This window comes from Oreochromis aureus, linkage group 17 (assembly GCF_013358895.1).
Source record: "Oreochromis aureus strain Israel breed Guangdong linkage group 17, ZZ_aureus, whole genome shotgun sequence".
NCBI classification, from domain to species: domain Eukaryota; kingdom Metazoa; phylum Chordata; class Actinopteri; order Cichliformes; family Cichlidae; genus Oreochromis; species Oreochromis aureus.
Window position 1 is genome coordinate 6,576,923 of NC_052958.1, and position 24,828 is coordinate 6,601,750.

The window sequence follows — 24,828 nt, forward strand, 5'->3', positions numbered from 1 at the left end:
TTACACAGCCTGCACCTGGGGTCTTGCCTGGTGTGATAGACCCCAGCCTCTATGGATCTTGTACTCAGAGCTTGTTCTTGTGCTGCCATGATTAGTGCCTCTGTGCTGTCTTTCAGTCCAGCTTTGTCCAGCCACTGGTAGGTATACATATATATATATATATATATATATATATATATTATCTGACAATACATATAATATTGTCCATATTATATTAACATTACCACAGTGAGATGACTTTAGTCTCATGAATAACATTAGCTAATTATTATTTACTAACTAATATTGAAATGACTGTTCAGTACAGAAATGAAGCCCAACTATCATGTTTTACAGTCCCGTGGTCTCAACTAATCAAAGTGATGTCATGACAAAAATGAATGACCAACAAAACATTTTTTCTTCTTCATTTCTGTCACACAAAGCTGTATGAAACATTTCTCGCGGTTAGTATCATGGTTGCTAGGCAACCTGAACGGCGCGACGAAGGCTAGACCGTCCCATTTCACAAGCCTCTCACTTCCACACTTCCCGTACTTGTAGTACGCACCGTACGTAGTACGCGTAGTGTGCGTACTTCAAGCGTGCATACCCTGAATTGGGACACAGCCAAGTTCTCCAGAAGCCTGGTAAAGAAACTAATCATTTGATTCAGGTGTGTTGACCCAGGGTGATATCTGAAACCTGCAGGACACCGGCCCTCGAGGCCTGGAGTTCGACACCCCTGGTGTAATTCATTAGTGCAGTATTACTGGATCACCTCTGTTTGAAGTGATATGGTATGATATATGACTATCACTGAAACGGCAAACTTTGTGCTGGATTATTGTGCAGTTTTCTCGAAGGACCCGGATGTATGACCCCAAAAACTGAATTTAAAAACTAAAACTGAATGATGAGAAGTGAAACTGAAAGCATTCAATTGCTAAATTTAATTCAAATTCAGTTTTAAAAGCTGTTATTCAGGTTGAGCAATTCAGAAGCTTTCTATACTTAGTTAACAGTCTTGCTTTGATTTAGCCACACCTTATCTTTATTCTGTAGTTTGCAAACATTTACTATCCCAAGTTTGTTTGTTTTGTCACTCAAAACTTATCAGTAAGACTTTTACAAAACGAAAGACATCTGTGAGAGCAGACCTTCATTAGCACAGCTCAGCAGTTGAACCCTTTACCCAAGGAAGTGTATTATATTGTGTGCTGTAAATTTAAGTTTTTTAATTAGCTAATAGCAATTAAATATTATTTTTAGCAAAGTAAAGATGCCAAGTTTAATCACTCTAGAACAGGGGTGCCCAATCCCAGTCCTCGAGAGCTACTGCCCTGCAGCTTTTAGATGCGTCCTTGTTCCAGCACACCTGAATCAAATGAATGGCTCGTTATCAGGCCTTTGCCAGACTTGATGGCATGCCGAATTGGTAATCCATCTATTTGATTCAGCTGTGTTGGAGTAGGGATGCATCTAAAAGCTGCAGGACAGTAGCTCTCGAGGACTGGGATTGGGCACCCCTGCTCTAGAACAATGTGTTGCTGTCTGTGGTGTCTAGAAGTCATCATGAAATGGATACTCTGGATGGTCAGACCACCTGTTGAGCCAGAAAAGAGAAATATTAATTGGAGCCGTTTGTTCAAGGAGCAAAACTTGACACAAGCTGCACTATACTCACATGAGAAGCTCCACAAAGCGGATGCTTTTGTTCAACCCTTCAACTGCCTTCATATCAGCGTCAGAGAGAGAGAAATCGAATATCTGGAACGTTGGCAAATAAGTCTGATTATATTCCATGCATCTGGTTTTCAGAATGCACTTTTTGCTACCTACACACCTAAAATTATAAACAAACCTCAAAGTTTTCCTTTATGCGAGCAGGGCTGAAGCTCTTTGGGATGACCACCACGCCTCTCTGTACATTGAACCGCAGACACACCTGAGCCGTGGTCTTGTTGTACTTTTTGGCAATCGATACCAGCAGCTCATCTTCCAGCATTGGGGGGCATTTTAGGTTTACCCTTTATTGAAACAGTGATATTTTAATATCAATCAAGAGAAGCTGAGAACTTGACTAGCTACTCATAAAATGAGTGTGACCCATACCAAGACGGATCTCTGGATGTTCCCAGCGGGCTGTAACCAACAATGACGATACCATTCTGCCGGCAGTATTCAAGCAACTTTGGCTGGGTGAAATAGGGGTGGCATTCAACCTGTGATAGAGCACAAATGTATACACACACATATATATATTTGTTTCTGATGAAGACAGCTTGACTTATTCCTTGCGAGTGTTATAAGATAAGATAAGATGGCCTTTATTAGTCCCACAGGTGGGAAATTTGTTTTGTTACAGCAAAAGTGCAAAGTTATGTAGCAGAAATTAGAATGAACCAACACTCCCAAGTGCATCTTGATTGTTCATGTTACTTAAATAATAACTTCCTATCTCTGTTATGCTTTCATTGATTCAAAGTTCAGTCCTTTCATACTGATAATATTTCAGGCAGTAAACTTACTTTTTAAATAAAGTTGAAGTTTTCCCCATATTTCTGGGCAGTATACATTGCCTGCATTTTGTTCCTATACCTCTGCAACATATCCATGTCCTATCCATACAATGTTCACATATCTGTCAAAACACAGCTGTGTGTGTGTGTGATTTAGTTAAAACATATTGGGCATATGTTTAAAATCTGAGTCTTTCTGTTGAATTGTTCATTAGCTGTATGCGCAAATATTCAAAGACTGAAACTAAAGCCTGTATTGTTGTCTTCAGCTGGTTGTGCCTCAGATTCTTTCTTCTGACTTTAATAAATTGCCGCTGCACAATAGAGTAACAAAGCATTGACTCTTGAAACACTACTTTTTAAAATGAAGAATGGTTTGCACATTTAGCTGCTGATCTTATGGTAAATACAGTACTGTACATTTCCCGAGTCTCAAGTATTTCATTATATTTCTAATAAGACACTTTCTTGTAAGTGGTCCTGAGCAAGTTCTCCAGGCTTTCTGAAGACAAAATTTTACCTTGGGCACTAGCTGTTTTTTCACTCTTTTATCACGATTATTAAAACACCTAACACTGATCTATGAATCATTCAATCACAAAAAGGCAGCTAATTCAAATGACTCATCGAGTCTACACATTACAGAAAAGTTAGGAAAGAACCAGTTTCTTTAGGGACTTATTAGCATCCTGTAGTAAAAGAAAATTTCTTCCCACATCTTTTATCTAAATCTCTGCCATGAATAACACGGTTTGATGAGCAAAGAGCTTTTAGCTGGAAACTTGGCATATCTCAGTATGGTGTGAGGAAACTGGACAAGTGGAAGAAAGAAAGAAAAAAGCTTGAAGAAGAAAAAAAACATTACAGCAGATGAACAGCATCTGAAAGCTATGTCCTTAAGAAAACAGAAAAACTATCAAAGATCTGATATGGGACCTGAGTGGTGTATCTCATCCTTCAACTAATCCATCAACAGTTTGTTGAAGACTCACCAGAAATGGTCTCAGTGGAAGGGTGGCTGTCAAGAAGCCATTCTTAAGGAAAAGAAGCAAGAAGAAAAGGCTGAATAGTGCCAAATTACACAAGAACTGTGTCAATACTGCGCCGTGCTACCTCACTGAACTCCTTAGTCCAGGGGTCTGCAACCTTTTACACCCAAAGAGCCACTTGGACCCGGTTTCCACACAAAAGAAAACACTGGGAGCCGCAAATACTTTTTGACATCTAAAATGAAGATAACACTGTAAATATTGTTTTTTACCTTTATGCTTTGTTTGAACAACTAAGGTGTGCTGCTTATGAAATCCATGAAGTGCTACAGAGAAAATTACATTTTATTTATGTAATCAACACATTTTGAACTCTTAAAGAAATATAACAAAAGGAAAGACACCAACCTGAACTAAAATGATCCATGTAGCAAACAAAAATTGTTGTCAGCCGCCACCCTTATATCGCCTTTGGGCTGTTGGAGCCTTGACCTGACTCTTAAAAAATAATTGGAAAAAAGCACTATGCTGCTGAAAAATGAAAAATAGATTTTTGCAAAATTCTGCCTAAATATGTATTTTACCTGGTTAATGCGTGCGGCGGGGCGTGGTCTGCAGCACCGCTGCAGGGAAGGCGGACGCACCTGAGCGACACCCGCAATCACGCCTCTGCGCTATCCTTGCTGTTGTGTTGTTGGTGGTGTATGTCGGGCTGTGAGCTGAAAAGCTACAGCCGGCTGTATGCGTACAGCAACCATGTGTGAAAAGTGGAAAATAAAGAGATGCTGAAAAGCGTGTTCATGCAAACATCGTCGGGTCTGCCGTGGTATGTTTACAATGGGACTTCTGCTCCTGAACCTCTGCTCACAGCGTCTGCAAATTGGGGCTGTACAAAGTCAGTTTACGCAGGACTGTAAGCTGTCATCTGTCAGGCGTGAACGGTGTTTGTCTTTTAACATAGTTCACGGTGGAGAACAGCTGCTGACATAATGTGGATCCGAAGATCCATAATTGGCCTACTTGAGGTTGAAAGTCTCGATAAATGCACGGCGTTTCGGCGGGTATACCGGCTTCCGCGAGTGTGACTCTTATTTTGAGCGATGAAGAAATAATACAATATAATTTTATTTTTATATTTCAATATCACAATAATCTTCCAATTTAGAACTACAAGTTAAAAAGAACTAACATAAATAAAATACACTTCAGCTAAATACTTCTAATTTATTTTCCCAAACCACGCGGAGCCGCAGTATAAGGACTAAAGAGCCGCAGGTTGCTGACCCTTGCCTTAGTCCATATACCCCTGGGAAAGCCCTAAGATCATCAAGACAATTACTCTTAGTGCAGCCTAGAACCCGGCTAAAGACCAGAGGTGACCGTGCTTTTGCCCTGGCAGCCCCGAGCCTCTGGAACAATCTTCCTGCTGCTATTCACGCCTCTGATTCCATCTATTCATTTAAATCTCAGTTAAAAACTTACCGAGTGTTTTCAGTTAGTTAGTTCACATCCCCTATAGTTTTACCCTTATTTTATTTATCTTCTACACTGTAAAATCTAATTAGTTCCCAGAACTCAAAAAAACTAAGAAAACTTGTTGCCTCAAAAAAATTGAGTAAAGCTTAGCTAAAAATGACTAAATTAGGACAACTTATTTATTTTGAGTACTCTGTACAAGCTCATTTGTTCCCAGAACTCAAAAAAATTGGATCAAGCTTACTTAAGATGACCAAGTTAGGGCAACTTACTCATTTTGAGTACACTGTAAAGCCTTGTTAGTTCCCAGAACTCAAAAAAACTAAGTAAAGCTTACTTAAGATGACTGTTAGGACAACTTATACATTGCAAGTCTGCAGTATTAAGAATAACTTTTTATCTGCGGTTTATCTGCAGCTGAGAGGAAGAGGTTGGATAAACTCATCAGGAATGCCAGCTCTGTTCTGGGATGCACCCTGGACCCAGTGCAGGTGGTGGGAGACAGAAGGACTCTGGCCAAAATAACATCTCTGATGGACAGAGTCTCCCACCCCATGCATGTAAATGTTGCTGAACCGCAGAGCTCCTTCAGTGACAGACTGCTGCATCCTAGATGCATGAAGGAGCGTTTCCACAGGTCCTTCCTCCCTGCAGCTGTCAGACTGTACAATCAGAACTGCTCCCAACAAACATAGATGTTTACATCAGCGCTGTAACTGCAATAAGTTAATCAACCGATTCACACTACAACCTGGTTCGCCTCTTATCTGTAGTTATTTTTATTTAATTTAATAACTGTACAGTACTCTCTGTATATAGTAACCATTGTCCTTAATGTAAATATGTAAGAAAAATTGTGTATGTTTCTGTTCTGTGTCCTGTCTACTGTTTGTTTGTATATGTGTCTTTTTGGCTGCTGTTACAACCAAATTTCCCCTTGTGGGACAATTAAAGGATTATTCTATTCTATTCTATTCTAACTTGATATTTCTGACTGTACAATACTAATTGTTTACCTACTGACAAACATTTCAAGTTCAACTAAATGAAAAAACAATTTGTGGTACCATGAATATGATTAAAAATAATTAACAACACTTTTTGTAATGATGTTAAAATCAGCCCAACTTTTATTTTTAAACACAACAAAGTATAACAGCCAACATACTGGACACTGTTCTGCTGAACAACAAACAATTATATTGCCATCACTGTTATAATCTTACAATGAAACAAAGTCTCAGATGTAATTATTCTGAAAATAAGTTTAGGCCTACCACAAGTTTGTTTTGTACTTACATTACTTATATAATCAAAATAAAATATTTGTTGTTCTGTCACAAGTGCAGTCTCTAATTTAAACAACACATTTGTTTTTCATTCCAACACAGGAGCTGGAATGTTGTATTATTTTAAGGATGGCTTGTTTCCAGTCCAGGCATTACTGCCTGAACGACTATCATGGATCGAGGTGATCCAAATGTAAGTGCAGAAGAAAGTCTTTAACTTCCCTTAAGTGCAGTGGCAGTGGATGTGGGTTGGAGATGCAATGGACTTGAACCTGCAGGCGACCATCTTCACTGACCACACCATCTGTGACGGAGGACTCATCTCTCCTGGTGTCCTACAAGCAATCATATTTTTTGGAACATGAACTTAATTGCTTTCTTAAAACATTTTTTTCTGCATTTGGTATAGAACAGACTCCAATTTAGACAATCTCAGGCTCCCTCCCCACCGGAGAGGTGACATTCAATGTCCCAATTGTCAGTCTGGATAGCCCTGACCACCACCCAACATACAATAATGTCATGAAAGCATCATTTTAAAAAGGGCTATGCAAACATAGCCAATAAGTTTCATTCTAATGATGTGCAAAATGATTTGGGCACAAAACAAATTTTGCTGTTAGAAAACTTGCAGACTTCACTATATACAGTGTAGACCCTCTAAACTAAGTTTGGGGGATGTGATCTTTCAAGAAATGCAGACCAAACTGTTGTTGTTTGTTTACTTACACAGCATGTCTTGTAGAATTAACTGGAGTCACCAGCAACAGCATAGTGCAGTCATATCTCAAGTCTAATAACAGAAGACAGGAAAAGATCAGTAAAGAAACAACTTCCCCAAACCAAAGCACAAATAAAACAATTAAGTAAAACAGGCTGATCTAAAGTATGATTAAAGTTCAGCCCGATTAATATAAATGTCACTGACAGTTGCTAATATATTGGAAAACCAAAATACTTACCACTGAGTTGATGTCTTTCTGTCCAACAGCAGGAGTGCTGGTCCCGAGCCTCAAAGACAGTAATAAGCAAGCAGAGGGAGAAAAAACAGAACATTTTTCAGAAACTGATTTGATCCTTAATGGCTGTGCAATCATTGTAACATAGAGTTTCCTTATGTTGTTAAATAAAGGCTAGATTTGACATTAATATATGCCACAGATGTTCAAAAGCTGCCACAAAGCATGAAAAAAAAAAAAAAATAGACGTCTCCGAAAACGTCAGAGCATTTTTGCAAATATGTGATGTCTTGATAAGTCGAGCAGATATTTGAACTTTGCACAGATACATTCTCGCCTGAAAATATCTTAAAAGTTTATTTTGTGACCCAGAAAAAGTAATAAGTTTTTTAGCCGCGCTCCTCCGCCATTGGCCATCCTCCTTTTCCCCAGACTACCCTTTTTGGGTCACAAAATAACCTTTTAAGATATTTTCAGGCGAGAATGTAGCTGTGTAATGCTCAAATATCTACTTAATTTATCAAAATATTACATATTTGCAAAAGTGCTTCCACGTTTTCGGAGAGCTCTGTTATCCACCAGCGCGATAGCTGACCGGGAGGTCAAGGCTTGATAGAGTCCGGGAGCACAGCCAACTGCTGGCATATTGTTTTCAACCCCCCTGCGGTCTTTTGCTACTCAGGTTAAACATGATATATATAGTTAGTTAGTTATGGCTATGGATTGAAAATACCCCCCACACCCCACCCCACCCCACCCCACCCCCAACGGCTGCACCTCCCGAAGAATTTTGTCTGGGCTCTTAGCTCACTTTTTTATTTCAAACAATCAACAGAAAATTTCACAGACATAGTTTCATATGAGGTTTTTAAGGCTGTGGTGTTAATTTTTAAGTAACATGAGCCCAGCGGCAGCAGCAACGCTAGGCTAACACTAACTAGCTAGCAAGATTATAAACCTGGTGCTAAACTAAGAGAAGCCACAAAATCAGTTTGAATAAGAGTAAACATTTACTCACCAAGTCAGTGTATCAGGTAAAGATCCATAGCAATGACAACAATAATATCTTGAGCTGACGCTTCTGCAGGTTTGCTCAACATATTCCATAACAAATGCTGGTACCATGAACATTCGGACTGATCCGCGAGGGAGGAGGACGGTAGTGACGTGGCATTTTCAAAACACATCTTTCATCCTTCCGCACTGAGAAGCAAAACTTCCAGCTTACTTAGTTTTTCTAAGTTAAGACAACTACTCAAATAAATTGAGTTTATCAGCGTTTTTGCATAAAAAGTACTGGTAACTTATTTAAATCGAGTTCTAATAACAAATTGATAAAAATTGAGTTCAGCCTACTTAATATTTTTAATTAAACACAATATTACATTTTACAGTGTACTAATGTTCCACTGTATAAATACCCCCACCTTATATTCATGATTACCCAGTAATTTTATCTTCTAAACTATGCTCTAATGTTTTATTTCTTATTTTGTCTGTACTTTTGGGGAGGGTTTGTACTCTGTTATAGCCTTTTATCTTATATTTAACCTTTTTGTGAACCACTTTGGTATACCTTCGGTTTTAAATGTGCTATATAAATAAAGTTGTATTGTATTGTATTGTAAGAACTGGGATGAAAATCAGTGGCTACAGGCCTTATGGAGTGATGAATCCAAATGTGAAATTTTATGTTCAATTTGTAGTCAGCACTCTTTGTATTGAGGAGGTCAGAAAAGAGGTACAACAGTGAGTGTTTACACTCATCTATAAAACACAGTGGAAGCTTTCATGCTCCATTTCAGCCAGAGGTGTTAGGATTTTGCATAAAGCACAGCAATAAAGGCTCCTTTTCCAGGAACTGGAGGTGATAACTTGGGGTTATTTTTGGCGTCAATATCTTGCCAAACCAGATGACAAAAATAGTAGTCAGAGGTGACTGTTCAGCAAATGCAATATGCACTAAACAAATCTAGCTACCTAACCTGAAGCACTGGTTATACTTGGCTTATTTCTGTTGTTTTTCTGCCACCACTTTATGCATGCATACAAAATGACCTTACTCTGATGAGCACAAACTGGTCTATGTGAGGCATGGGATAGCTATCTATCCTAAAGCTCTGCCTGCGACTATAGGTGTTGCTGGGCAACATGATGACATCAAAATATTTGTTTAGATAACAATCTTCCGGCATCTAAAATTTAGTTCTGTGCCAAGTTCTATTGCACAACTTGAGGACTTGGAGTACAAAAAACACATGCACACACAGAGAGAGTACACAAGTACTTCCTGACACCTCTAGATGCATAACTCCATTCAGAAAGCTTTAAATGTATCTAACTGAACAATGGTTTCTAAAATGTCCTTATGGCTATGCAACAGAAGTTAATTATTAATTAGACTGACTTTCTAACTAAAACATGATGAACATTGATAACTGCAAGCACAGCTCCCCTCCTGCAAAGCGCAAAGATTTTTGAACTTAGTATTCTGAAAATAAGTACTTAGTAACTTATTTCCAGACAACCGCTAGCTCAATAATGTACCACTTACCTGGTTTGACACAGGTTTGTGTTTCAGCCCCGGCTTGTTAAGGATTAGCTCTAGTTGTCGCTTGTTGAAGTTTGAAACCCCAAGAGATTTTATAAGGCCAGCGTCTTTACAAGCTTCTAAAGCCTGAGAGACATAGGAAAGCACAATAATAAAACAATATAGTCAACGTTGAACTTTGTGAGCTTTTAAATTGTGTCAAAAACAGTAAAACTGAGACACTGTAAAAGCTGTCACTGATTTTTACCACATATCTTTTTGCATTTAACTATAAGTTACAGGACGCGTGTACCCAATACTGTTGTTCTGTAGCAGTTATGTTGTCTTCACACATGTTAGGAAATCACTGAAACTAAATTTTCTTGAATAAGCAGGTCACCAAGTCTCACCTCCCATGTGGCACAGAGGTCCGTTTCATGATAAAGCCACTTCCCACTCTCATCTTTGGGGTAAAATCCATCTCCTGGCTTCAGAAAATTATAGTGTTCAGTATAGTACAGTATTTCATTTGGTGCAGTAAAACCTCATGAAATTCAAATGTAAAAATTTAAAACTTGTTATTAAGTTTTCCAGTATTATTTGAATATATGCATACCTTGAAAGCCATGGGCAGTTCTATAATATAGAGGTCAACATAATCCAGCTGTAATGTCGTCAGGGTTTTCTCCAAAGTAGGTCGTACTAGCTCGGGTGGATGAAATGTGTTCCACAACTTCAAAAGAAAAGAAGAAAAGTTAACAAATGTAGAAAAAAGCTACAGAATTCAGCATTTGTTTTTTAAAGGTTCAAAGGTAAGTCATAAAAATGAATATGTTATCTAGTTGTATGTTATCCATACCTCTTAAGTTTCTCACAGGCAAAAAGCATTTTAGACTCGTTTTTGGTTAACTTTTGCCATGAAGGACTTTGTAATGTTTGTCTAGAAAGGTGTTGTATAAATCAAAATGTACTTACTTTATCTTCCTTATTTATTTTGTGGTTCAGGGAAATAATATTGGTGTAATATTCAGATTGGCTTTTTTTCTTATTTGCATTATTAGTTATTTACTTTAAAATAACTAAAGGATTTGTACTTTTTTGTCACTTTGGCCACCATTTTTGACAGGAAAAAACACATTTTTAAACTTTTAATTTTTTGTTGGCATCAACAATTACACCCAGAGAAATCCTGCTAAACGCATTTTTCATGTATTCTCGATATAGATGTTAAACCTCATCTAGAAACATGCATGCTAGGAATGGTGCAACCAAAACCTGTGCCTGCCATCATAGTGCTGGATTTATTTCAATGAATTAGAAGAAAAATAAAACAACCTGTTTCACCCTGAATAACCTACATAAGGATTTTGTGGAATTGTTATTAATGGAACTTGTTGTTCCAGTTCTAAAAGTCATGATGATCTTCATGCATCACTGAACTTTATCAAGTGTTGTCTCTTGAGGTTGGAAGTAACAAAGCACAAATATTTGTTACAATTTTATACAATTTTCTATACTGCACTTCAGTAGTGAAACAGGCTCGTTACTTTTGCCTTAACGGATTTGCTTTAACGGATTTTTGTCAGTGAGCCGACATTGTGTTTTTACATATTATGATACATGCAAATCAAACTGAGGCTATTTAAAGACTACATGAAAATACTCTGGAGATTAGTTTGGTGTACTGTGATTTTAGCTGATGATGCTTAGATCCATTGACTGATATATATTTTTTATTTTACTTCTTTTTCTTCAGATTCAAGCTGAGTATACTTAGATTGGAAAAAAACTTAGACTAAAGTTTGTATTCCCATCTACTAATATTATTTTATCATTATGTTAACATAGCCCAAGGTTAGCTTTGAACAGAAATAGAAATGTCCTCCAAACAGCTACTAAACAGCGTGCACGTTTTTACTTTTACTTGAGTAAAGAAGTTGAATCAGTACTTCATCTTTTACTGGAGTAGTTTTGAACAGTAATAGATGTACTTCTACTTAAGTATAGAATGTGTGTACTTTTGCCAACTCTGGTTGTTTTTTGTAGATGCACTGTTCAACTTCCATATCCGTTTTTGAAAAAAAGGAGGAAAAATGTTTGTGTCCTATTGAACCCCCTACATATGTTATCTAAAAAAAACACAAAGAAAAAAAAAGTTCAACGGTCAAGGCGCACAGTAGAGACTCACACGAACAAGTCTGCTTTGCAAACCTTTCCACAATAGAAGATGTCCTCTCTTTTCACAGTTCCATCTGCTATTTTGTCCCTTATTGCTTGCCCCACTTCGTGTTCATTGTAATAGACCAAAGCTCCGTCAATGTGTCTGTAGCCCGTTTCGATCGCAATTTTGACAGATTCATATGTAGTTCCTTTAGGAGTCTGTCAAAAAAAAGAAGTACTGCAGGTAATGTATAGTATAAAATAAAATAACAACAACAACCATAATAATAATAAGCACTCAAAAGTCACAGCAAAAAAAAAAAAAAAAATCCTACCACTATTGTTTATTTATTAATTTAGTTTTTGTTTCGCGACACATGCGCAACAATATATAATATACAATTAAATCATGAATCTTACCTCGCGGGGATTTGCATAAGTTCCCAGTCCTATCAAGGGTATGCTGTTTCCGTCAGATAGGGGAATGGAGTGACTTTCTGCTGTCAATTCCATGTTTAACAAAAATGTTGTTACAAAGGTCAAACGATCTGGAAGTCTGGCACTGTGCACTCACTCGAACTTTTGAATACTGTCAAAGAGGCTGGCTCCTCTGCTTTCTACTCGGCCAGAAACCCCTCCCAAAGGCAAAGTGCCTCAACTGTTGCTCAACCGGTTGCTCATGAAAACATGAGCAACCGGACACCAAGACAGACAATTATAAAACGAATCTGAATCGTCATCATAAATGAGACTAAAATGCTATACTATATGCTATATTATATGTTGGATTAAGCTTTCAGATACTGGTGAAAGCTGGCAGTGACAATGGGATTACGCTGAATTTATCTACCCCCAGCTGATCAGGTGACATGGTGTTGAAAGCCAAAAGGTGAGAGGGAAATTAAAGGTATTATCAACGAGGACTATTCCACTCCACCCTCATAGTGATACATCTCATCTGCCTAGTATTGAAAGTCTTTCAAGATTCAGGAGCTTTATTGTCAATACATGAGTATACACAGCAAGGGCGTAGATTTGGCATGGACGGAAGGGACATGTCCCCACCAATATCCAGCGATTATTGAATTGTCCCCACCACTAATTTGATCTCTGCGAGTAAAGAAAAACAAACCCGATAGAAAGAAACCCTCCCCCGATCTGTCAACGTCTCATTCACCCAGCGGTGCAGAAAGAGTTAAATTACGTTCGCTCCTACGTCATGTGACAACTATAGCCAATGTGATTGGCTGTGCCTTTCAGGGAGCTCTGTTTAGAGCGTTTATCAATATGCGTACTTGTGCGTACTTGCGATCTCGTGTACTCGTGATACGTCATCAGTCGGAGACCAAGTACTGTTCCAATTCGAAGTACGCATCAAGCCGAGAACGCGAAAAAGTCCCGGATGTGTTCTCGATCCGCCCGTTTTATCGAGCATGCATCGGTGTGGACTTGGGACAGCTATATGTCCCAGAATGCATTTCGTCCAAAACTCAACAGCGGACTCCCGGCACATCGTTTTCACCCCCCTCGCGGTCTTCTCACTACTCAGGTTAAAGAAACTCCAGCAGCTGTCTATAGTATTGAGTGTCCACTAGAATAGAAATAAAAGCGTTCTAACATCTCACCTGCTTGTTTTTATTAAGGTATGTACACGTATGTACATGTACACTATTTTTATTATTAGAGGTTTCACTAGTGCGGTTAAAAATGATATATAAGTCACTTAGATCACTTCTAAATGTTAATGTTTGGTTTATTTCAGTGTTTTATTTGTTCCTGAGTAAACCGGTTTGGCTGTGATTACAGTTAAGCTTCATAACATGTTACTCACAATTAAATTAGGAGGGGACGGCAGTAAAAACTCCGGACCTGTGACATCATCACGTACGCAGGTGTTCCGACTGTACAAATCACGAGTCCGTGCTCGCGTACTTGAGAATTGAGAAACGGCCCACGAGTCCGTGCTCGTATGGAAGAAATATAGTGGAAGAAATATAGTATCATCAGAATCCAACTTTTTTTAGACATTGAATTTATAACACTGAATTTTTATCCTCCAAATTTCCCTGCAAAAATATTCACCTGCAAAATTCACCTGCAAAAATTCACCTGAAAAAATTCACCTGCAAAATTCACCTGCAAAAATTCACCTGCAAAAATTCACCTGCAAAAATTCACCTGCAAAATTCACCTGCAAAATTCACCTGAAAAAAATTCACCATCAAATATTCACCTGCAAAAATTCACCTGCAAAAATTCACCATCAAATATTCACCTGCAAAAATTCACCTGCAAAATTCGCCTGCAAAATTCAACTGCAAAAGTGTTGAACTTAAATGACCCAAGCCAGAGCAATCAGCACTAGATCGAGTCGAGCGGCTCTCAGCCAATTAAATTACGCTGTTTGATCACATGACACCGTTAGCCAGCAGTGTGTCTCCTGAAAAGAGAGCTGTTTAGAGGTGAGTGATTAAGGCTGTATCCCAATTCAGGGCTGTATCCCAATTCAGGGTCTGCAGCATTAAAGTACGCAGCCTCAACGATCCTCAAGGGCCGCGTACTCAAAGACCGCTAAGGCCGGAAGTGCGAGGCTCGTGAAATGGGACGGTCTAGCCTCCGTCGCGCTTCCCAGGTTGCCTAGCAACCATAACACCAACCGCTGGAAACGTTTCGTACAGCTTTGTTTGACAGAAATGAAGGAGAACATATTTTTGTTCGTGTGTTTGTTTCTACACGAGCTTTGTGTGATTTAATAAGTATCTGATGCTGAGACCACAGGACTGTAAAACATGATTGTTGGCCTTCATATCTGTACTGAACAGTCATTTAAGATTAGCTAGTAAATAACAATTAGCTAATGTTGTTCATGAGACTAAAGTCAGTGTAAATATGATATGGCCAATATCATAGTTATTATATTAATCATAAGTTATTGCAGCAGTGAGTTTGAACTCTCAAATCAAATCACTTCTATTGTCACATCGCATGTGCAGGTACACTGGTACAGCACATGTGATGTGACAATCATGTGAATGAACTCTGAGTCAAATACTGAGCTTCAGTAAAGATTCAAGTTCCAGTTATTTATAAGTCCTGTCACCTTAAATCTTCACTCAAAGACAAATATCTTTGACAGTGTATATGTAGATGTATTATATATAAGAGACAAATGTTTGTTTAATATGTTGGCATTATTACATTTGGCTCAATGCTTGCATATATGTGTAAAAAGAAAACGTACGAGCTGTGAAAACTGTTTCTGATACAATGAAGAGTAGACTGATATATTAAATATTCCTTTATTGGGTGAGAAAATCAGACCATGTCATAACTGCTTTAAGTCATACAGAATAGATATCAGAGCCTTAAACAGGCTGACTTCTGCAAAATGGGTCAAACTGGGCAGAAAGTCTACAAACACATAACATCCTTATAGAATATGATGTAACACTATAGATCAACTTACCTCAGAATATATAAAGCATATAAACAATTACAGCACTATGATGCAACAAACACAGCAGTGCTACTAATCCAAAATACTCAAAGCTTCATAGAACTGAAACAAACATTTATTTTTGCTCCATTCTGCTGCTGATACATACTTTAGGTTTCTGAACATTAAACTTGTTGCTGCCTTTCATAGTGTGTAACTTGAAGGCCCTGAGTACTTTCTCCCACACTGAAAACACTGGAACGATAACATTATTTGAACATTACCTAATAAGACTGATTCAGGACAGACAATTAGTTATGTTAAACTTTTCTAGCAGTCCTTCACAAACAGGGAACAGTCTGTCTATTCTCTCCATCTGTCAGCTGCTGCTGGCTCTTCCTCCTCCTCTTCCTCACACACTGCTGAGTTTGTCCTGGTGGATCATCAGGGGTGCAAAGCCTCACAGGTGATGTGCAGCAGTGGGTCCCTCAGTCTGTCCTCACTCTGGACACTTGCAGTCGTCACACATGGAAATCAAATGTGTGATAAGCTGCAGGATTCAAACACAAGTGTAACTTATAAATACATGTTCATACTTTTATTCCACAATCAGAGAGAAAGAAACAGAGAGAGTGTGCAGGACAGACAGACAGGTGACAGTCTCAGGTGTATACACTGCTACAAAACAGCACAAGAGAAGGAGGATTTAGTGTTTGTGTTATTACGAGTGCTAAACAAGAAGAGTTCCCAGATGCTACAGTGGACACATGCGTGACTCCTGTGATTAAAGCATCTTTCTTTCAGCTTAACGAGTGAACCGTCAGCTTGTTCAAACACACGTTAAAGTCCGTTTGGCTCGACACCACCGAACAGAGGCAGCAATATAACATAGCTAACATTAACAGTGCAGTGAATCCTGCTTGTGCCGTGATATTCAGGACTGCAAACCGAGCAGCATCACTGACTTTCAGCTTGTTGTGTTTGTGGATTTATGACTGACTTTAATTATCCATAAAATCATCACATTCTCTGTAAGAAAATCAATGAGTACTAAAATGTGCACCTTTACCTGTGTGTTTTCTGGAACAGGAACAGGGTGATATCTGTGACCCAACTCCCACAGCTGGTTGGGACTCATGTTGTTTTCTGTTCGCAGTGGATGGTTGTCCCATCCACTGCAAAATGTATTAAAATCATCCTCCAGTCGAGGAAGAAAGACGTAATGGCAGCAAAAGAGGTGTGCAGCATTTGAAATGTCAAGAAGGTCTTCTTCCTCAAGGTTGTGAAGAACATCGTAGTAAAGCATGTAATGGCCACCCAGAGGTCTCTCCACAGTCGCTCTATTCTGAAATAATATATAAAAATATTTAATTAGGTATGGCCTTTCTTTGGTGTGTATGAGAAATTCCTGCTTGTTTCTAACCCTACATGAAATGTGTGCATGACAACAGTAATAATACATTATCAGGGCATGTAGGAAGGACCCAGGCATATCACTTAAAAGGTGCCAAAAGGGTTGTAATGATCAGTGGCAACAAATGAGATGACAACCAGACCATTAACACAGAATGAACATTCAGGGAAGGAAGTAACAGACTGGAAAAGGTGTGTGAATAACTAAAAATAGGGCAGAGTCCTGAAGGCTCTTTGGGGTTTGTAGGACCTGTTCAATATTTTCTTCCTTGAGGGGTAAATAATGGAAATTGAAAGAAACAACAACAACAACAACAACAACAAAAAACACCTGACACATATCAGACAATATATCCTGCTGGATAGGGCACTGTTCTCTAAAGACATTTTACTATAAAACTTTTTTCATAAAGCTATACCCTTTAAATGTTTATGTATTTTTAAATAATGGAAATAAAGCTGCAACACCTTCCATCTTATGTCAGAAACATTGGAGGTTGACAGTATTTTATGAGAACAAACCTTTGATTGTGCTCACTCATTCCTGAAATAAAACTGCCTCTTCCTGTGCCATGAACAGTAAACATCAGCCGTGCAACCTCCACATTTTCCCCATCCGTGGTTGCCACGAACCCTGAAAACAAAGAAAAGTACCCCAAAACATTCGAAGCTTTAAACAAACTTAGATCTGACAATAAAGAACAACATATGCCTTAATCAAAGTGTTTAAAAAATGTAAAAGAATCCTTAAAATCTTTGATTGCTACTGCTCTAGAAGGCATAAAAAAGTCTCATGAATGCGCTTTCCAGCATGTGTCAGTATGAAGTTTAACACAGCTGTTAAAACATTTTTCAGGATTTAACAGGATAGTAACAATTATTTAGATTTATTGAATTTGTAGGAAATTACACAAGTGCCATCTTGTATCATTATGATCTGTGTAAAGAGACAATTTTAAGAATATATTTGCAAAAATACGTTAAAGTTGGAAGTAACTGGCCAATGTTCCACTCTTGAAGATCAGCTGTGCCCATTTGTTGCACATTGTGGGAATGGAGAAGTTGAGGCCCTTGCAGGCTACCCACAATTTTCCCCAAACTGAGCGACCCAGCTAATTCAACACCTTTACCAAGCAGTGCTGTTATGTAATTGGATACAAGGGGTGAGATAGTAATATTTTCCTCCTTGGTTGTAGCTCCCTGACATTACAAGGGTAATCATTTTATGATGTCGGGTTCAGTGTTACACCAGGATTTCAAATACAATATCATCATCAATAAGAATTAGTATTATTATTTCAGAATTGTAGGTAACCACTTTTAAATGCCATAGACTACTTATTTGTTTAATTTGATGTATTCTCTCTAGGAGAATGCAGAGGAATATCCTGTTTAACTTATGCTATCTGTTTAAGTTTAGATAGTATTTGTAAAGATATTGACCATATCCTTTTCTGAAAGTGTGGATATAATGGAAGGGGTAAGGTACTGGCATGCCACAACTTTATAGTTGTTAAATTCTGGGTACAAGTATACATGCCCATCTTGTACATGTTTTTTAATATTATTATTATCATCATCATCATCATCATCATCATCACCATCCTACCCAATTACATGTTTCTTTTAATCAGGTTATGCTGTTTTAATGACTTTACAGTATAATTTACACTGTATTCCTTCAATTTTCCCTAATTGTATGTTATATTAATCCTATATTTCCGTTTTAATATTTCTAATGTTTGCCTTGTTTTCTTCACTGCCTGGTCTGCCTCTGTCTCGCCTGTATGGATGCATTTACACCTAAATTTCCCCAACAAAGGATGTTTTAATTCACCACTATTTCAGTGAAACACGAGTCACCCATCTTCCTGATACCGGTCTCGAGTTTTTGTTCACCAAAGCACACACCAACTTCATACTGACGGACATATCACTGCCCTATTCCCGCCTTGTCTGACCGTGTTTTGTGGCTTTGGTTCACTTCACCTCACTCTTCCCCATTCTTGTCATTAAATCAGGCCGTTCTGCAACCATGGCAGCCATTCACTCTATGGCTTTATTCATGGTGTATTTTACCCCTTCACCAAATGCCGTTCTCGTTTCCCACATTATATTTGCAGTGTTCGTCTATCTATCAATATCTGCGGAGTATGGTTTTGTACCGAGTATCCTATTTTGTAGAGCACAGCATGTAAAGGTTAGCTCGGTTAGCAGGATGCTAGCATGTAGCGCTTAGTGAGACACGCCTCAGACGAGTTGAGCAAAGACCCCGTCTGTGTACTTTATACGTGACCAACGGATTTAAATAAAATTAACGTTTCAAAAGACAAACTTGAAGATAAAACACAATATACTTACCGGAGAACCGCCAGGGTTTGCCGCTGCCATCTTGCCACTCCTAAATTCAAAACTGCCTCTGCAGACAGGCAGGGGGCGCGCGGAAATGTTCGTTGAGTTAGTCAAATGTTTTCCTCAGTTCGAGTAGATGATAAAATAAAAGAAAAATGAATGGGATTTTAAGTAGGACTAGGCTTTCTGTAATGATCTCTATTTAGGAGAAAAACTTAATCACTCACCTCTAATCAGCTCTCTTTTCAGGAGACACACTGCTGGCTAACGGTGTCATGTGATCAAACAGCGTAATTTAATTGGCTGAGAGCCGCTCGACTCGATCTAGTGCTGATTGCTCTGGCTTGGGTCATTTAAGTTCAACACTTTTGCAGTTGAATTTTTGCAGGCGAATTTTGCAGGTGAATTTTTGCAGGTGAATATTTGATGGTGAATTTTTGCAGGTGAATTTTTGCAGGTGAATATTTGATGGTGAATTTTTTCAGGTGAATTTTGCAGGTGAATTTTGCAGGTAAATTTTTGCAGGTGAATTTTTGCAGGTGAATTTTTCAGGTGAATTTTTGCAGGTGAATTTTGCAGGTGAATATTTTGCAGGAAATTTGGAGGATAAAAATTCAGTGTTATAAATTCAATGTCTAAAAAAAGTTGGATTCTGATGATACTATATGGGCGTTTATCAATATGCGTACTTGTGCGTACTTGCGTTCTCGTGTACTCGTGATACGTCATCAGTCGGAGACCAAGTACTGTTCCAATTGGCACGCATCACGCCGAGAACGCGAAAAAGTCCCGGATGTGTTCTCGATCCGCCCATTTTATCGAGCATGCATCGGTGTAGACTTGGGACAGCTATATATCCCAGAATGCATTTCGTCCAAAACTCAACAGCGGACTCCCGGCACATCGTCCCCCCCCCCTCCCCGCCCGCTCGCGGTCTTCTCACTACTCAGGTTAAAGAAACCCCAGCAGCTGTCTATAGTATTGAGTGTCCACTAGAATAGAAATAAAAGCGTTCTAACATCTCACCTGCTTGTTTTTATTAAGGTATGTACACATATGTACATGTACACTATTTTTATTAATAGAGGTTTCACTACTGAGGTTAAAAATGATATATAAGTCACTTAGATCACTTCTAAATGTTAATGTTTGGTTTATTTCAGTGTTTTATTTGTTCCTGAGTAAACCGGTTTGGCTGTGATTAAAGTTAAGCTTCATAACATGTTACTCACAGTTAAATTAGGAGGGGCCGGCAGTAAAAAACTCCGGACCTGTGACATCATCACGTGCGCTGGTACAAATCACGAGTCCGTGCTCGCGTGCCCGAGAGAATTGAGAGACGGCCCACGAGTCCGTGCTCGCGTTCTCGGCGGTGCGTACTCCGTGCCTTCTCGGCGAGTGCGTACTCACCGAGAACGCGAGTACGTACTCGCGTACTTGGGCATTGATAAACGGCCTTAGTTTTTCGGCGTTGGTTTTGTGCGCATGCGCGGCGTCTGCGCAGAAACATTGGCTGTGTCCCAATTCAGTGGCTGTGTCCGAATTCAGGGGAAGGATGCTCATAAGGACACTACCTACCTATGTCACAAGGTAGTGTCCTTAGACGGACGGGTAGTCAGGAAGTGAGAAGGCCTGGACAGCCCCCTTTTTTTCTCCATAGAAACTTTATTGAACAAACAATGAGTATCCAACATAACAGATGGGCTGTGGACAGCCTCCTGGCCTTCAACTCCGCCCTTACTTGCGTGTTTTTCCGGACGCTAGCGCCACAGCGCGAAAACTTTAAAATGGACCCAGAAATGTCGCTCCGTTGTTTGGACAATTTTATTTCTCGAGGAGCTAGAAAAACCTTATCGTCGTCGCCCGCACGTTTTGTACATTGGGCTCATCAGAGACAATCATATCCAGGTAAAATAATTTCCTTTAATCTACACGCATTTAGGAATTACTTAGCTAAGTGTTCGCCTGCCAAAACTGATTTCCAATGTTTCCGTGTGTAATATGTGTAATATCTTTATGTATGTTGGTAAATAGATTTCGGTGAACATGGTTTACTAAGGGGTTTTATATATACAATAATTACCTGTTCTTCAAGTATCTTTATAACTCTGGTTATAATGTAGGTACAATTGATATATTTGTTGCGCTGTCTGCTGTCCTCTTGGCCAGATTACTCTTAAAAAATAAATTTCTAATGTCAATAAGATTTTTTTTTAACTGGATAAATAAAGGATATATAAACGTCACTGCCAAAAACTGATTGCAGCTTCTACCTTGTTACTGGAATGTTGCTGGTGGCTCAAAGTGACTTGATATCATTAATGAGGGACACATTTGACATGTTTCACGTATTATAGACCAACAAGTTATTCATAGCAGGTTAAATACGAGCAATCAGTTTAGGGCAAAAAACGGAAATCAGTTTTTGGCAGACGATCATTTTTTGGCACAACATCGGTCATTCTCACACATGTACTGTATCATATAAAATATATAAACTAAATATCTTTGAAACGTATAGAATCTAATCTTTTGTTTGTTTGTTTTTTTTACATAGCACTTTATCAAACTGTTGTCTGCTACAGAGTTACAAGTATTATACTAATAATATAGCATCCACCATCTCCTGCTTGCATATTTCTGAAAACATCTTAGTGGTGTGGCAGCCACGAGGGAGCCCTGCAAACCCTGTGGATGGACGATGCAGTGGACAGTGGGAGGAAGCATCCTAAAGCTCTTTGCAGACCACCCTGTGTGATTCTCCACTCGCCGACCAGAAAAGACAAACCGCAGGTCTCAGTTGCAGCAGCCCATCCATGTCTGATCGTGCTCCGGCAGATTCAGCAACACTGCCAGAGACTTCCTGTAATCTATTACAGTTGTTAAAGAAACGGTCCAGGAACAGGTCACTCAGGTTAATTCTGTGTGAACAACTGTAAATATTGTTTTTCCATCTTTACATACTGTGTATTTGAAATATTCTTGTTTAATTGTTATTGTTATTTACTTTATTGCTATCAAATAAATATCCAAGTAATATTGTTCAAAGTTAGCGTTATGTTCATACATGTTACAAATGCCTGTAAATCAAATTGAGTTCAGTGACAATTACTGTCTGTTTGAATCAATTTATTAATAACATAAAACCTTTAAACTAATGCAACACATATAACAATGTAACAAATATATTCAATAAATAAATTTCTCAATACATAACTCATTTGGGAACTAATCTTTCTAGAAGTGAAAACAGTCTGTCCGTCCTCTCCCTGCTCTCCTCTCCTCAGCCCTCTCTTTGCTGCCTCATGTCCTCTCTGATGAGGTCTAGCAGCTCATCATCCCCGCCTCTTTTCCTCTTTCTCCCTGTCGTGGGTGGCTGAGCCGCTCGTCATCGCTGTCGTTTTGGTCACCCACTGCTGCGCTTGGCCCTGGAGTGTCCTCAGGGAGAGAGGAAATTAGGACAGGAGGCTTAATGGAAGGCATCTGTCCTATCACCTCATCCATGAGGGCAAACCAGGGCCAAGTAGCAGCAGTGGGCTTCCCACTGACCCCCTCTCCTGAGCCTGGATACTTGCAATCCTAAAGGCAGAGGAAATCAAAAATGCTGTAAACAGCAGGCAAATAAAAACACCACAACAACTCTTAGTAATTGCACATTTATTAACTTGTGTTCTTGAGAATTATCATCTTGATAACACACATACGTACTTTGTATTCTTTAAAGTTATCTCATGTCTTCTGGCCTGCAAGGGGGTGACTTTCCCCTGCAGGCCCATCTTCTCCAGAATTGTCCTGATCACACACAACAAATAAGAGAAGAAAGGACACCATGGCAACTATGTTAATCCCTAAGCCCAAAGGTTTTCACAGCAGAACACCAGAGGAACACCGTCTGGACATCACAGGTTCTGTACAGCAGCGGTCCGTGAGTCGTTTGGTACCGGGCCACGAGAGTTAAGGCTCCGGTGTGAAATTTATGGTTTTCAGGGGTTTTATCGTTAACTCGGTTTCCCTGAGTCTTTCCCTTGTTGTAGTTGTGTGTCTTATTTTGAAAGAAATATTTACACGTTACCAGGGGTGGCTGTAGCTCAGGTGGCAGAGCAGGTCAGCCACTAACCAGAAGGTCGGTGGTTCGATCCCAGGCTGCTCCAGTCTGCATGCCAAATATCCTTGGGCAAGATACTAACCCCACATTGCTCTCCGATGCGTCCATCGGAGTGTGAATGTGTATGAATGTTAGATAGTTACTTAGCACTTAACCTTAGAAGTGATTGGGTGAATGAATTAGTTGTGTAAAGCGCTTTGAGTGCTCGGACAGAGTAGAAAAGCGCTATATAAGAACCAGTCCATTTACCATAGAGAGCATTAAGTGGCAGAGAGGAGGATGTTACTGTCAATATTGGCACATTTTCTGGAGGACGCTTCTAATAAAGTTACACAGTACATTCACGTTTATTATTATATTTACAAAATACCACAGTTTTTGTCTTGGTCGGATCATTTTATGTGGTTGTATTTATCCGCGATACCTTAAAGGCTCCGTGTCTGACATAAACCGGTCTGTGGCGCAAAAAGGTTGGGGCTGTTCTGTACTGAACAGTCATTTCAAGATTAGTTAGTAAATAATAATTAGCTAATGTTATTCATGAGACTAAAGTCATCTCACTGTGGTAATGTAAATATAATATGGCCAATATTATATGTATTTGTAACGTAGCGAAGGTGATTTTTGCACAGTGTTATTAAAGGAGGGAAACCTTCCTCAAAACGGACAGAGCAGTGGAGCAGCCAAGGGAATGCACACGAATTAAAAACTGTATGTCTAAAATATAATTTATTATATTTAAACAGTTAAAAATGTAAAATGAATTAAAACAACCCTGGCCAGGGAACAACACAATAGAAATCAATAAAACACAACATTAAAAATCCAGTGGCGTCCGCCACAGTATAAAAGTCACTAAAAATTAAAAATCCAGGCAAGCGGTGCAGAAGGGGGAAACCCGGCGGCGTCCTCGCCTTCCTGTCCGTGTTCTCCGCTCCGGCGCGCTAAACACACACACACACACACACACACACACACACAAAAAGGGCAGCGACAGTAACTACTCTTTTAGCGGCTACCGTTCATTAAAGTGGGATAAGTCAGAAGACTTACCCCGGGTGGGTAGAGCTCTCAACTCTCTCTCTCTCTCTCTCGCTCACTCTCTCTCTCTCTTTCTCTCTCTCTCTCTATATATATACAAACATCACTAATGTCACATAACTTTGCCGACATGTGGCCAACAGTAATGTTTTAATGTTCTTCGTTATTAAACATTCGCACATAAATAAGTGACATCATATTCAGTACTTACTTTTGACAGTTCACTCTTCGGCCGCTCCCTTCTGCCGTATTTTGCGGCAAAATTATCCACACCCACCGCCGCGCTATGGATTGTGGGATATATGGGACCACGCTTGATATTTGGGGAAATCGACGGCGCATTTGGAGTATACTTCGAATTGGGACAGCCGTCGTTGCGTGGCGGTGACATAATCGCACTTAAAATGCGTACTTCAAGCGTGCAGACCCTGAATTGGGACACAGCCATTGGGTAGGATGTTTTGTCGGGTAGGATGGATTCCCAGAACACCTGTTCACACCTGCGCTGCAAGGCCCTGCAAGGAGGAGAGGAGGATGGCAGCACAAAGGAAGAACCTGGATATAAGAAAGTATTTTT

The 24,828-nt window shown here is 39.3% G+C and overlaps 1 protein-coding gene and 1 long non-coding RNA gene across 2 annotated transcripts; both read right to left on the reverse strand.

The window, feature by feature from the left end:
- Nucleotides 1–917: 917 nt before the first annotated feature.
- On the reverse strand, nucleotides 918–13,020 carry LOC116328738 (aldo-keto reductase family 1 member D1-like). The gene is made up of 10 exons (XM_039601439.1): nucleotides 12,325–13,020; nucleotides 11,956–12,123; nucleotides 10,361–10,477; nucleotides 10,155–10,232; nucleotides 9,769–9,891; nucleotides 2,095–2,204; nucleotides 1,844–2,009; nucleotides 1,667–1,749; nucleotides 1,524–1,585; nucleotides 918–1,290 (listed from the first exon to the last, which is right to left on the reverse strand). The coding sequence occupies exons 1-9, from the start codon at nucleotides 12,415–12,417 to the stop codon at nucleotides 1,543–1,545; spliced, it is 981 nt and encodes a 326-aa protein (XP_039457373.1). The 5' UTR covers nucleotides 12,418–13,020; the 3' UTR covers nucleotides 918–1,290; nucleotides 1,524–1,542.
- A 2,810-nt stretch (nucleotides 13,021–15,830) lies between these two features.
- LOC120433812 lies at nucleotides 15,831–19,382 on the reverse strand. The gene is made up of 5 exons (XR_005608777.1): nucleotides 19,333–19,382; nucleotides 19,115–19,172; nucleotides 17,276–17,387; nucleotides 16,410–16,685; nucleotides 15,831–15,890 (listed from the first exon to the last, which is right to left on the reverse strand). It is a non-coding gene; the product is annotated as an uncharacterized LOC120433812 (long non-coding RNA).
- Between the last annotated feature and the right edge of the window lie 5,446 nt (nucleotides 19,383–24,828).